Source organism: Trachypithecus francoisi, unplaced genomic scaffold, assembly GCF_009764315.1.
Source record: "Trachypithecus francoisi isolate TF-2019V2 unplaced genomic scaffold, Tfra_2.0 Lachesis_group15, whole genome shotgun sequence".
Taxonomy (NCBI): domain Eukaryota; kingdom Metazoa; phylum Chordata; class Mammalia; order Primates; family Cercopithecidae; genus Trachypithecus; species Trachypithecus francoisi.
In genome coordinates this window covers 10058082-10071819 of record NW_022681460.1, presented here as the reverse complement: position 1 = coordinate 10071819, position 13738 = coordinate 10058082, and the positions used below count along the sequence as shown (strand labels likewise).

The window sequence follows — 13738 nt, the reverse complement described above, 5'->3', positions numbered from 1 at the left end:
TAAAATCTAAGCATCTTGTTTTCTTCTGCAACACTGCTTGACCCCAATACAAACTTGACAGTGGTTCCAAGTAGCCAGAAAACGGCACTTTCGATTTTTCCATCCTACAAAATCTGGGATAATTCTTGTCATAAAAGGGGCAAACGGTCTGAGGTGCCTGATGTCCAGGCATTCTTTTACAAATCGGTCTCTCCCTAGTCTCTGTTCCCAATGCAACTCATCTCAAATCTTGCTTCTTTCCCTCCCGCCTGTCCCCTCAGTCCCAACCCCAAGCATTGCTGAGTCTTTCCAATCTTCCTTTTCTACAGACCCATCTGACCTCTCCCCTCCTCCCCAGGCTGCTCCTTGCCAGGCTGAGCTAGGTCCCAATTCTTCCTCAGCCTCCGCTCCCCAACCGTATAATCCTTTTATCACCTCCCCTCCTCACACCAGGTCCAGCTTACAGTTTCATTCCCCGACTGGCCCTCCCCAACCTGCCCAGCAATTTCCTCTTAAAAGGGTGGCTGGAGCTACAGGCATAATCAAGGTTAACACTCCTTTTCCTTTATCTGATCTCTCCCAAATCAGTTAGCATTTAGGCTCTTTTTCATCAAATATAAAAACCCAGCCTAGTCCGTGGCTCATTTGGCAGCAACCCTTAGACTCTTTACAGCCCTAGACCCTGAAGGGTCAGAAGGCTGTCTTATTCTAAATATGCATTTTGTCACCCAGTCAGCTCCTGACATTAGAATAAAGCTCCAAAAATTAAATCCCAGCCCTCAAATCCCACAACAGGACTTAATTAACCTCACCTTCAAGGTGTACAATAGTAGAGTAGAGGCAGCCAAGTAGCAATGTATTACTGAGTTGCAATTCCTTGCCTCCCCAATGAGAGAAACCCCAGCCACATCTCCAGCACACAAGAACTCCAACACCTGAACTGCAGCTGCCAGGGGTTCCTCGAGAACCTCCTCCCCCAGGAGCTTGCTACAAGTGCTGGAAATCTGGCCACTGGGCCAAGGAATGCCCGCAGCCAGGATTTTCTCCTAAGCCATGTCCCATCTGTGCAGGACCCCACTAGATATTGGACTGTCCAACTCGCCAGCAGCCACTCCTACAGCCCCTAAAGCTCTAGCCCAAGGCTCTCTGACTGACTCCTTCCCAGATCTGCTTGGCTTAGCAGCTGAAGACTGACGCTGCCTGGTCGCCTTGGAAGTCCCCTGGACCATCATGGACGCTGAGCTTTGGGTAACTCTTACAGTGGAGGGTAAGTCTGTCCCCTTCTTAATCAATACAGAGGCTACCCACTCCACATTACCTTCTTTTCAAGGGCCTGTTTCCCTTGTCTCCATAAGTGTTGTGGGTATTGACGGCCAAGCTTCAAAACTCCTTAAAACTCCCCCACTCTGGTGCCAACTTGGACAACATTCTTTTAAGCACTGTTTTATAGTTATCCCCACCTGCCCAGTTCCCTTATTAGGCAAAGACATTTTAACCAAATTATCTGCTTCCCTGACTATTCCTGGACTACAGCCACATCTCATTGCCACCCTTCTTCCCAACCCAAAGCCTCCTTTGCGTCTTCCTCTCGTATCCCCCAACCTTAACCCACAAATATGGGACATCTCTACTCCCTCCCTGGCAACCAATCACATGCCCATTACCATCCCATTAAAACCTAATCACCCTTATCCTGCTCAACACCAATATCCCATCCCACAGCACACTTTAAAAGGACTAAAGGCTGTTATCACTCACCTGCTACAGCATGGGCTTCTAAAACCTATAAACTCTGTTTACAATTCCCCCGTTTTACCTGTCCTAAAACTGGACAACTCTTACAGGTTAGTTCAGGATCTGCGCCTTATCAACCAAATTGTTTTGTCTATCCACCCTGTGGTGCCAAACCCGTATACTCACCTATCCTCAATACTTCTCTCCACAACTCATTATTCTGTTCTAGGTAAACCTAGCTGACCCCATAAATCCTAAATCCTTTCCCCACTCCCCTTTTAATTCCTTAAAAAATAGCCCTAAAAGCTGCTCCCACGGTGGCCCTCCCTAACTCATCACTCCCTTTTCATTACATACAGCTGAAGTGCAGGGCTGTGCAGTCAGAATTCTTACACAAGGACCGGGACCATGCTCTGTAGCCTTTTTATCCAAACAACTTGACCTTACTGTTTTAGCCCAGCCCTCATGTCTGCGTTCGGCGGCTGCCACTGTGTTAATACTTTTAGAGGACCTCAAAATCACAAACTATGCTCAACTAACTCTCTACAGTTCTCATAACTTCCAACATTTATTTTCTTCCTCCCACCTGGCTCCTCCAGCTATACTCACTTAGTTGAGTCTCCCACAATTACCATTGTTCCTGGCCCGGACTTCAATCTGACCTCCCACATTATTTCAGATACCACACCTGACCTCCATGACTGTATCTCTCTAATCCACCTGACATTCACCCCATGTCCCCATATTTCCTTCTTTCGTGTTCCTCACCCTGATCACATTTGGTTTACTGATGGCAGTTCCACCAGGCCTAATCACCACTCACCAGCAAAGGCAGGCTATGCTATAGTATCTTCCACATCTATCACTGAGGCTACCACTCTGCCCCCCTCCACTACCTCTCAGCAAGCTGAACTCATTGCCTTAACTCGGGCCCTCATTTTTGCAAAGGGACTATGCATCAATATTTATACTGACTCTAAAAATGCCTTTTCTATGCTGCACCACTATGCTGTTACATGGGCAGACAGAAATTTCCTTACTATGCAAGGGTCCTCCATCATGAAGCCTCTTAAAAAAAATGCTTCTCAAAGCCGCTTTACTTCCAAAGGAAGGTGAAGTCATTCATTGCAAAGGCCATCAAAAGGTATCAGATCCCATTGCTCAGGACAATGCTTATGCGGATAAGGTAGCTTAAAAAAGCAGCTAGTGTTCCAACTTCTATCCCTCACAGCAGTTTTTCTCCTTCTTATCTGGCCACTCCCACCTACTCCCCCACTGAAACTTCCACCTATCAATCTCTTCCCACACTAGGCAAATGGTTCTTGGATCAAGGATCTCCTTCCAGTCTCACAGGCCCATTCTATTCTGTCATCATTTCATAGCCTCTTCCATGTAGGTTACAAACTGCTAGCCCATCTCTTAGAACCTCTCACTTCCTTTCTATCATGGAAATCTATCCTCAAAGAAATCACTTCTCAGTGTTCCATCTGCTGAGAAGGGCCCTACTCCTCAGGAATTTCTCAGGCCCTCTCCCTTCCCTACACATCAAGCTCGGGGATTTGCCCCTGCCCAGGACTGGCAAGTTAACTTTACTCACATGCCCTTAGTCAGGAAACTAAAATACCTCTTGGCCTGGGTAGACACTGCAGTCATTTCTTCCCTTCTGTCAGACATAATTCCTCATTTTGGCCATCTCACCTCTACACAGTCCGATAACAGACTGGCCTTTATTAGTCAAATCACCCAAGCAGTTTCTCAGGCTCTTGGTATTCAGTGGAACCTTCATACCCCTTACCGTCCTCAATCTTCAGGAAAGGTAGAACTGGCTAATGGTCTTTTAAAAACACACCTCACCAAGCTCAGCCTCCAACTTAATAAAAGGACTCTGTCAAGAATAGAGCCCAAAAACTCACCAACCAAACAAGTAATTACACAGAACCCCCTTGGACACTGTCTAATTGTACTCCCTGGGTCCTCCCAATTCTTAGTCCTTTCATACCTATTTTTTTCCTTCTTTTATTCAGACCTTGTGTCTTCCGTTTAGTTTCTCAATTCATACAAAACCACATCCAGGCCATCACCAATCATTCTATATGACAAATGCTCCTTCTGACAACCTTACCACAAAATCTTCCTTCAGCTTAATCTCTCCCACTGTAGGTTCCCAGGCTGCCCCTAATCCTGCTTGAAGCAGCCCCGAGAAACATCGCTCATTATCTCTCCATGCCACCCCCCAAAATTTTCGCCACCCTGACACTTTATCACTATTTCATTTTTTTGTTATTTTTCTTATTAATATAAGAAGACAGGAATGTCAGGCCTCTGAGCCCAAGCTAAGCCATCATATCCCCTGTGACCTGCACATGTACATCCAGATGGCCTGAAGTAACTGAAGAATCACAAAAGAAGTGAAAATGGTCTGTTTCTGCCTTAACTGATGACATTACCTTGTGAAATTCCTTATCCTGGCTCAAAAGCTCCCCCACTGAGCACCGTGTGACCCTCGCCCCTGCCCGCCAGAGAACAACCCCCTTTGACTGTAACTTTCCTTTACCTACCCAAATCCTATAAAATGGCCCCACCCCATCTCCCTTCACTGACTCTCTTTTTGGACTCAGCCCACCTGCACCCAGGTGAAATAAACAGCCTTGTTGCTTTCACAAAGCCTGTTTGGTGGTTTCTTCACACAGATGCAAGTGAGTTATTTCTTCCTAAGAGAGACACTCGAGAGCTGATAGGACTGCTGGAAAAGATCCCTTAGCTACTGACAAGTGGTCACGTGAACAGTGTTTACCCACAGGGTGGGTCTTTCTCTGGCCTCCCTGAGCACCTCTCCTTCCCTACCCTGCCGCGGGAGGAGCTGCCCCTGCCACCCCACCAGGCAATGCTTTTCTCCCTTTCTCTCCTTTCTCTTCTGTTTTTTCTATTACTCAGGGCAGCTGTCTGCTCTTTCATCTTGCCCAGAGACCACATGTTGAAAAATGTCCTTGGGAGCTTGAACTTGTAATCACAGGCAGTTCATTCTCTTGGTTTCCACCATCCAACAGATAGGAATTTGGGGGTTCATGTCATACTTATCCCTAAGAATTATCTTGAGCAGTTAAAAGCCTTTGCAAGCTCAGAATTGGTTGCTCTAAAATCCTTCTGGGAAGAACAATGGAAACCAACCAATGCTGTAGCTCAATAGCTAAGGCTTCACCATTTTACAATGGTGGCCCAGGGTTCAATACTGACTTAGGGAATGAATCCTTTCTGGTTTAAAATCCGTATACCCTTCATCACTGGTTAATTCTCTTCCTCTCCACAAACCATCTTGAAATTTCCTTTCTCTGAGCACAAAAATATTGGCTGTTTGGCATGGCTAAAGTTGGGTAATAAGAGATTTAAAAGGATTTGAGTGCTATGGTTAAAAGTCAGTTTATTCAAGCTCTAGCAGCCTGGAACTCTTTGGGAAAAACAGAGGAGACATCACAGACCCCCTTTTGGAAAAACCTTTGTTTTCCTCATAAAACCCCAGGAATTAAGTGGATAGATCCCTCTCAAAATCTAAGGCTCTGTTCTGTTTTTCATTGCATTATCTGATGTTTTTGACTTGGAGGGTATCAGAAATTACTACACATTATGAGAAAGCTTTGATGTGTGACTAGGTAGGAAATATAGTTTTGAGGATAGCTAATGGCAGTTATGAGGAGATCCTCAGCTCTTTGCAAGTTTAGATCAGAAAAGCATGCTCTTGGCCACCTAGAAGTTATGAAAATGTCCCCATTCCTCACTGAGAGATAAGATTCCCATGACAAATGGGCAGATTTCCTCTTTTTGGGATACAGGATATAGTATAAAAATGAGACCGTTAATTTTGGGAAACCTGCTTTTGCCTTTCAGCTGTGGCTGCTTAATAGGCCCTAGAAGCTGCATACTTTGAAGAGAAACTTAAAGTAGCAAATGAAAAATCTTACAAGTACTGACTCTTCTTCTGTCTGTGACTTTATATGTGTTGTGTGTATGATAGGAAAGAGCTTTAATAGGCTTAAAAATAATAAGAGCTTAAGTCAAATATTTTTGGCAGAAAAGTAAAAAGTGTGCTTTTTAGTTCATGTGACTTAAGTAATCTTTGGAAAATAAAAACAGTTGCACATGCTAGGTGTGTAAAAAAAGTGAAATGTATTTTTGGTAAAGGATTATAAGAAGTCATGGAAATATGGCTTTTTCTGCCTAAAGTGTTAAAGGATTGTTTAAAGTTAAATAAGATAAAGCTGAAGGTTTGAACAAGTAGTGGAAGATTTGTGAAAAATTAGTCATGTAAAAGAAATTCTGTGTGTGAATATATTGGCTAAAGTTAAAGGGGTATCATTCAATTTTTCCATAAATTGAATATTAGAATAAAAGCACAGTAGGTTTTTCTTAGAGCACAGATCATCTGTTCTTTAATAAAAAATTTGTAAAGAGTTATGAAAGGTTTGTAAGGAACCTAGCATTGTCAAATATAAAATGGTGTTTGGCTATCTTTGGGTTCTATTTGTATAAATATATTAATGGTATGTGTTCCAAAATTATGTGAAACTCCTATAATTCTGATAAGACTTAGTGTACATTATCAGTAATAATTGTAATTGCTATGTTAAATTAATGTGTGCCACAGAAGTAACATATTTCTTTGTCAATTGTGTTTTTGACTGTGGCTGCCCTAAGATTTTGCCATCCACAGACAATTGTTGTCTTCTGTTGATCCTCTTCAAAAGGTGGTTTTATAATCAACTATAGCGCTTTAACATGTATTCTTGAATGCAGGTTTCTGATAACTTTGGAGACTGTGACATTAGAATAGAAGAAAATACTTTCAGGACTCTCACAGAGAGGTGAAATGTTCATGTATATCAAATGAAGCAGGAGTTAACTGCATGGACTGAACTAATGGAAGACGGAAGTAATCTTTTCTAACTTTTTGCTTAAAACGTTGCTGATCCTTTGTTTTGTTTTTCAGAGTCAAGGAAACTTTTCTTTTGAGCCATTAATATTTACAGCTTGTAACATTTAAGTCAAGTATATTCCTGTGAAAAACTTTGGAGCACATTTGTTTCTCTCTACCTGATTTCTCCAGAATTTGAAAATTACTTGTGCGTACTCTTAACTTATGGCAATATAGTTATTTGCATAAGTGTAATAAGAATCTGTTTTCTTTTGCAACAGGACACAGTTGGAGAAACTGGTTATTTTTACCAAGGCTTTGACTGGAATGTTGTGCTTTCTTTTAAGAAATCAAACTTAACTTGTAGAGCCAATAAAAACCCCTTGGGAAAACTGACATCATACCTTGTCTACATAGTCCTTGTACAGGGTTTCTGACCTGTGGTAAGTAAAAAATGTCACTTTCTGACAGACCCAGGAGTCCGAGTTATCTGGGGACCTCCAGAGGAGGGGAATTTACTCAACTTATTGGTATTAGTGGGTACAAACCCATGGCTGGGCTTGGCTTTGGAAAAAAAGTCTTATCTGAGATTCCTTTTACAGAACAAAGTTTTCTCAAAGTCAATTTTAAAAGCCCATGTGAAAAATAATTATTTTTGCTACACTTTATACAAATAATCAGGCCAAGTACAATAAAGCAAATCAGTCTTACCATGATTTGTCTTTAGTAAAAATGGGAAACTGGAGAGAGAAATATTATGTTTCAAGAACAATGGTATACCTGTTCTTATATTTTAGTCTCATAAGCTGTTTTAAGCTTTTTTTTCCTGCCCTTTAGACTGACCCTGCTCATTCCAACCAATGATTCCTGCAGCTCAGAAGAAACAAGATGGATGGCTAACATAAAAATCTGGATCAGAGTTCTAATCTGGGCACATTGGAATCAGGTACTGAGCCCATATCAGCATGGTTTCAACAATTGCCAGATTCATGGAAAGCCTTCTAGTTTAGTTTGCTTGGGATAATTTTGCTTATTTTTCTTTACTGTTGTGGAATATATTGATATTGCCATTGTACTCTTTGTGTATGAATATACAAAGGATTGTGCAGGATAAGCTTACCAAATATTTTCTTAAACTCTTATTAATCTTTCAGATATCACTTTTTGTCAGAACTCAAAGTTATGAATGGCCCTCACCATACTGATGCTTTCTGACTGAACTCCTCTCTACCCTGAATACAAGAAACCCTAATAGTTAATCAGAAAGATGATCACCCTTAATCAGTATGAAAAAGTTACAGAAGATGGATCTTCATCTCTCTGCAACCATTAAGATTAAGAGTTCTCTTATAAAAGGGAGGGGGGAATCTCAGGGGTGTTTGAACCAGAGCAACTTTATCTTGAAGAGGGGCTGGGTAAAATAAGGCTGAGACTTACAGGGCTGCATTCCCAGACAGTTAGGCATTCTAAGTCACACAATGAGATAGGAAGTTGGCACAAGATACAGGTCATAGAGACCTTGCTGATCAAACAGGCTGCAATAAAAAAACTGGCTGCAACCCACCAAAACCAAGATGACAATGTGAGTGACCTCTGGTTGTCCTCACTGCTACACTCCCACCAGTGCCATGACAGTTTACAAATGCCATGGCAACATCAGGAAGTTACCCTATATGATCTAAAAAGGGGAAACTCATGAATAATCTACCCTTTGTTTAGCATATAATCAAGAAATAACCATAAAAATGGGCAACAAGTAGCCCTCAGGGCTGCCCTGCCTATGGAGTAGCCATTTCTTTATTCCTTTACTTTCTTACTAAACTTGCTTTCATTTTACTCTATGGATTGACCTCAAATTGTTTCTTGTGCAAGATCAAAGAACTCCCTCTTGGGGTCTGGGTCAGGACCCCTTTCCAGTAACGAAGTAACCATCTACTATCCAGAAATGTCCTCCTGACCCATTGGTCACACACTGTCCACCTAAGGGAGTGGCCAAGATTGAGTGGTCTCTAACTTCCTCCATGGCAGGAAGGAGGACAGAGGGTGTGATGTGCACCTCCTCACAATGACAAGAGGGTTCTGAGGACAGGTTCCTTAACCAGTGTTGGGGAAGAAAGAAATAGGGGTCACATAAGTCTCAGGAGTAGCACCAGCTACTCTGTGGCCAAGTTATCTCAGGATAACAGCTTGTGCTCTGTCAACTTTGGCCATCTTATTGTTATTAAACTGGATCATGGAGGAATTCATTGGATCTGTTTTTGCGGGTGAGTTCTATCAGTGGTTTGGAACTTTTGCTGGCAGATCTAGAGCAGTGGAAAAATTTCCCCCTCACAAATTCTGTGAGAAGAAGGGGGAGAAAAGGAATGAGGAGGGTAGCTGTGTGGGGCATTGCACAGCCTTAGTGAAGTGGTGGGATCTTCCCCTGAAAAGTGAAATGAATGACTGAGGAAAATGTCCAATCAGTCGAGGTTTATTAAGTCAGCTTTGGGGCATGTCCCTGAAAAACCATGAGCCACAGACACATCTGTAGCTATTTTTACAAAGAGGCTTTCAGGAAGTTGGTATTTATACATTTCCTTAAAGTAGGGAGGCAGGTAGGGAGAGGGGCAGGTAGGCCACAAAGGAATGGTTCCATTCTTGTGAGACTTTAACTAGTGCCCAGTTAAGTTGACTTTCACATATGATAAGGTGAATGTTTGAAGAGAAAATAAGAGTAAAAAAAGAATCAATTATGCAGGCCTCTCTGGGTAGGTGGAGGAATGACTGATCTTGTCTTTATCCTGTACATCGGGAGATAAGCTTGGAATCAACATTATCAGTGTGGAATCAGCAGACTTCAGTTTTAGAAGCTAAGCTTAGATCGTAGACCTAAAATTCTTGTCTATGGGAGGCCAGCAAATAATTTACTTATGAATGATCTGCAGGGGTGGTCCTTTGTAGATAACTGAGGCATGATGTATAATGCTGCAACAGCTATTCATCTGGAAGAGGGTGTTGCATGACTCAGCCTCCAGGCTTAGTTTTCCCTTTTGCATAAGGATTTTGGGGGTCCTGAGAGTTTTAAATTTCCTTTCCCTTTACACCCTTGTGTGCATCTGAGAGTGAAATCTCTTCTTCTCTTCCCCTAAATTGAGTGCTATATGCCCATGGGAAAAAGCATCACATATTCAAATTAAAAGCAGCTCAGAATGGGTGTCAAAGGAGACAGAAATGGGTGCACTGAGATGTTTCAGTCAACCAGAGAAGGCTCAGTGCTGGTGTGTTCCCACTGGTAGTAGCAGAAGAGAAGTGCTGTGTGACACTCCTGAAATCTAATTGCTCCAGGTGCATCGACAGACGTGCTTCATTATGCTGGTGCATTTTCTTAATGTGGGTCTTTATTTCCTCTGGGTTTTGAAATTGCCTTTTGCAAAATTTTAACCCCTTTATTTGAAGTAAGAAGTAAAAGGGCTTTGTGTTTTATCGCCTCTGGTGCATGGAGGAATTAATTCTTTGACAGAGACCTCAGGAAGGGTGGAAATCAGCAGAGAGAGAGTTAGGGGCCTGCTGCTGGGAAACTTTCTTCCTTCTCATTCTTCTCTTCAATGTTCTGCCTCTATGGCTGGAGTCCCATACTTGAGTATTAGTAATGACTGATAATATTATGAATACTGAACTAGTATTATGGATTAGTATTACTAATATTAATAACATTACTAATTACTAGGCATGCCTGGGAAGAACGCAAGCTACAGACACATCATTACTACTGTGAGTAGTAATTAGTAGTTACTAATAGGCATGACACCTGTATTGAATGAGGTAGAAGAGAAGTGAAGGTCTCTAGAAAAATAAGTTTTCATTTAAAGGCATCTATGAAGATTTCTTACCAAAAACCATCAGTGGGAGCTCAAGCCAGATGTTAGTGAGCCGGTAGACCAGGAATGGCGTGATGATGCCACCAATGTCACACATTGAGGAACAGACATGGACGCCAAGATTCCTAGAATGCAGGAAACTGATTTAACTTGTTAACTTATCACAGTGCAGTAGTTATCTCCCACCCAACCCTGAGTAAACACTTCCTCAAATCATTAAAATGTTCAAGAGCTATAGTGTACACTGCTCAGGTGACAGGTGTGCACCAAAATCTCAGAAATCACCACTGAAGAACCTATTCATATAACCATATACCACCTGTTTCCCAAAAACCTATTGAAATAAAAAAACAAAACAAAAATAAAATTTTCAAGAGTTTAAAAAAATCATTCACGTTATTTTCAATGCACAATATTATATATGTGTGTGTACATATATATATATATATACATAATTCCATTCATATTCTGTCATTCTTGCTTTGTATAAACTTTCAGATTTTTTTAATGATGGGAGGGGCAATTGTTTCTTTTTACTTCCATCACCTGGCTTCCCTAAGTTGTTTCTATGGACCTGTTTGTGCTGTTCCACATCAATCTCCCCTGTAGCCATTGGGTAATCCCTGTCTTGCAATTCAATTTTCTGTTCTCACCACGGCCTCGGTATTTTACCCCAGCCTGTAAGTGTGAGAGGTGAACTGCTGAACCTGGCTGGACCTTTACATGTTCTCACCTTCCCTTACACTGTGTTTTGAAGGTAAGATGTCCTTTGTCTGCACTTGTGGTGGTTCCAGCCAATAAACAAATGTCCCACCCACCCTCTTCATTCTAAGGAAAATGTACTCACCTAATGAATGTGGGGTACAGCTCAGCATTGACCAGGCAGACTATCTCATAGGCCATTGTGATCCCCATTCTTCCCAAGCATGAGACAATAATTCTTAGCCATTGTAGATCTAAGAGGGAAAAGCACAGTACTTATCCATACACAGATGATTCTTCATCTTCAGACAGTGTTCCAGAGTGGGACTATAAGGAGAAATTCCCTATCCCAGAATGGGACGAGAAAAAAAAATGACTTCTTCTACAGGCTTGTGTTAATGTCAGCAGATTCTCACATTTGTCCATCTTAATCTCAGACACAATGCTAATTCTCTCTTTTTTTTAAAAAGATGTTCTTTTTTTTTTAAAGCAGTTTTAGGTTCATAGCAAAATGGAGAGGAAGATACAGAGATTTCCCACATAACCTCTGCCCCCACACATGCATTCCACCCGTCGCCACCTATCATTGACATTTTCCACAGAGTGGTATGTTTGTTACTTGATGAACCTTCAGTGGCAACGATAATCACCCCAAATCCATAGTTGGCATTAGGGTTCACTCTTGGTGGTACATTTCCTGTGGGTTTGGACAAATGCATAATGACCTGTATCCACTATTTTAGTGTTACATGGAATAATTTCACTGCCCTAAAAATCCTCTGTGTTCTCTTAACTTTAGACCTCAGTTGCTAATGACAATGGAGTTATACCAGTTTCCAAAACTGGGCCAACTTTATAGAAGTCAAAGAAAGAGCAAAATATGGGCACATTTAAACAACTACTAATAACAAAAGGATTCAAACGAAGCTCCATATTGCTAAAAGGAATCTCTTATACAGGTGTTTGTTCCCCTTCATTGAGAAAGCATTTTAAAAGGAAAAAAAGGAACTGAATAGTTGTTTATGGATGGCATTTACTTACATCTTTCTCATTTATTCTGCAGGTGATGCAGGGAGGTCAAGAGAGTCCCCTAATCAACACCCAGGAAGTGCTGGAGTAAGACCTTGACCTGGGCCTGCTTTCCCAAGGCCTATGCTCTCTGCTCCACGTCATCTTGATGGCCTGCAGCATGGAGCTCTAGAGTCTCCCTTGTTATATCACATCAAGGAACGATTGGGTGCAATTTTTCCTAAAGGGAGGCTGGCCATATGAATTTGCTTGGAAGGGTCCCAGATACTGTCCTCCAATTTGTCTTTCCAAATTGATTTGGATGACAAATTTGATGGTTTTCCTATCAATGGTCCGTGACACTCCCTTTCTCCAGGGTCTTGGAGATAAGACTCCAACTTGGTCTGAAACTTACCACCAGGGATAAAACCTGAGGCCAGACAGGCTGCCCCTGCAACTATATTTGATGCAGCCCAAGGGTAACGGCGGCCGATGCGATCGATGGTGAGGATGACCATGAAGGCAGCTGGGAATTCAACCAGGGCAGAGTAGAAGAATTCCAGGTAGATATTGTCCCCTGCAAGGCCCATGTGCATGATGAGGCCCTGGTAAAGCACAGAGCTTGTGAACCTGAGCAAAGAGGAGAATTCAGGTCAAGTCAAGCACCAAACACAGGGCACCAAAAAAGAGAGGCTTCTGGAAAAATAATGTGGATTATAGGTCACCTTTCCCTGTGATCATCTCCTTGCTAGTCCCCCATCCCACTGCTTTTATAATCTCTGATCCACTTCAGTGACTGGCTGGGGCTGGGTGGTTTCCAAGAACCAGGAGAAGGGAAGAAATTAGAATAGTTAGAAATAATTAGAAATTACAATAATGTTTCCTGGACAAATTGAAAACCAAGAAGAATGTCCTAATGGAATGATTTATTTTATCTTTTATTTTATTTTTATTTTTGACAGAGTCACTCTGTTGCCCAGGCTGGAATGCAGTGGTACGATCTCGGCTCACTGCAAACTCTACCTTTCAGATTCAAGTTATTCCCCTGCCTCAGTCTCTCTAGTAGTTGGGATTACAGATGTGAACCACTTGCTAATTTTTGTATTTTTAGCAGACATGGGGTTTCACTGTGTTAGCCAGGCTGGTCTTAAACTCCTGGCTTCATGTGATCTGCCTGCCTCGGCCTCCCAAAGTGCTGGGATTACAGGTGTGAGCCACTGTGCCTGGCCAATGGAGTGATTTATTTAGTAAAACTATATCAAGTTATTAGTGGTCGTGAATTATTTCTCTCTTTCAGGTACTCTAGTGCAGTTGGGATCAAAAGAACTGACTACTTAATTCAAATTTTAGGAAACCAGAAGACCAAGTGAGTACAGCTTCCCTTCTTGATGACTTCTCTTCTGGCCTAATACAAACAACATTTGGACAATGTTTCTAGTTTATTAACTAAAAATGGTCTTTATATATAATGGAAAATATGAGGATAATCAACAAAAGTCACGATTACTCAGAAAAGGAAAGAAGGATAATGAGGCCGAATTTCAAAGCTGCC

The 13738-nt window shown here is 41.9% G+C and overlaps 1 protein-coding gene and 1 long non-coding RNA gene across 5 annotated transcripts in view; one reads left to right on the top strand and one right to left on the bottom strand.

Moving 5' to 3' along the window:
• The window catches only part of SLC22A2 (solute carrier family 22 member 2), a 43693-nt gene that overhangs the window by 15465 nt on the left and 14490 nt on the right, over positions 1-13738 (bottom strand). For both annotated transcript variants that reach the window (XM_033234286.1, XM_033234285.1), the window contains exons 7-9: positions 12602-12816; positions 11324-11432; positions 10489-10601 (exon numbers count right to left, since the gene is read on the bottom strand). In XM_033234286.1, the coding sequence (XP_033090177.1) occupies positions 10489-10601; positions 11324-11432; positions 12602-12816 (437 nt within the window). The remainder of the gene's footprint in view (positions 1-10488; positions 10602-11323; positions 11433-12601; positions 12817-13738) is intronic.
• Positions 1017-13157, top strand: LOC117096920. Of its 3 annotated transcripts, none has more exons than XR_004442718.1 (4): positions 1017-1246; positions 6901-7062; positions 7457-7565; positions 12242-13157. It is a non-coding gene; the product is annotated as an uncharacterized LOC117096920 (long non-coding RNA). The 3 variants fall into 3 exon arrangements; XR_004442716.1 differs by lacking the exon at positions 12242-13157 and adding an exon at positions 7774-8283 and having other exon boundaries at positions 1019-1246; XR_004442717.1 differs by lacking the exon at positions 12242-13157 and adding an exon at positions 7774-8283 and having other exon boundaries at positions 1024-1246; positions 6967-7062.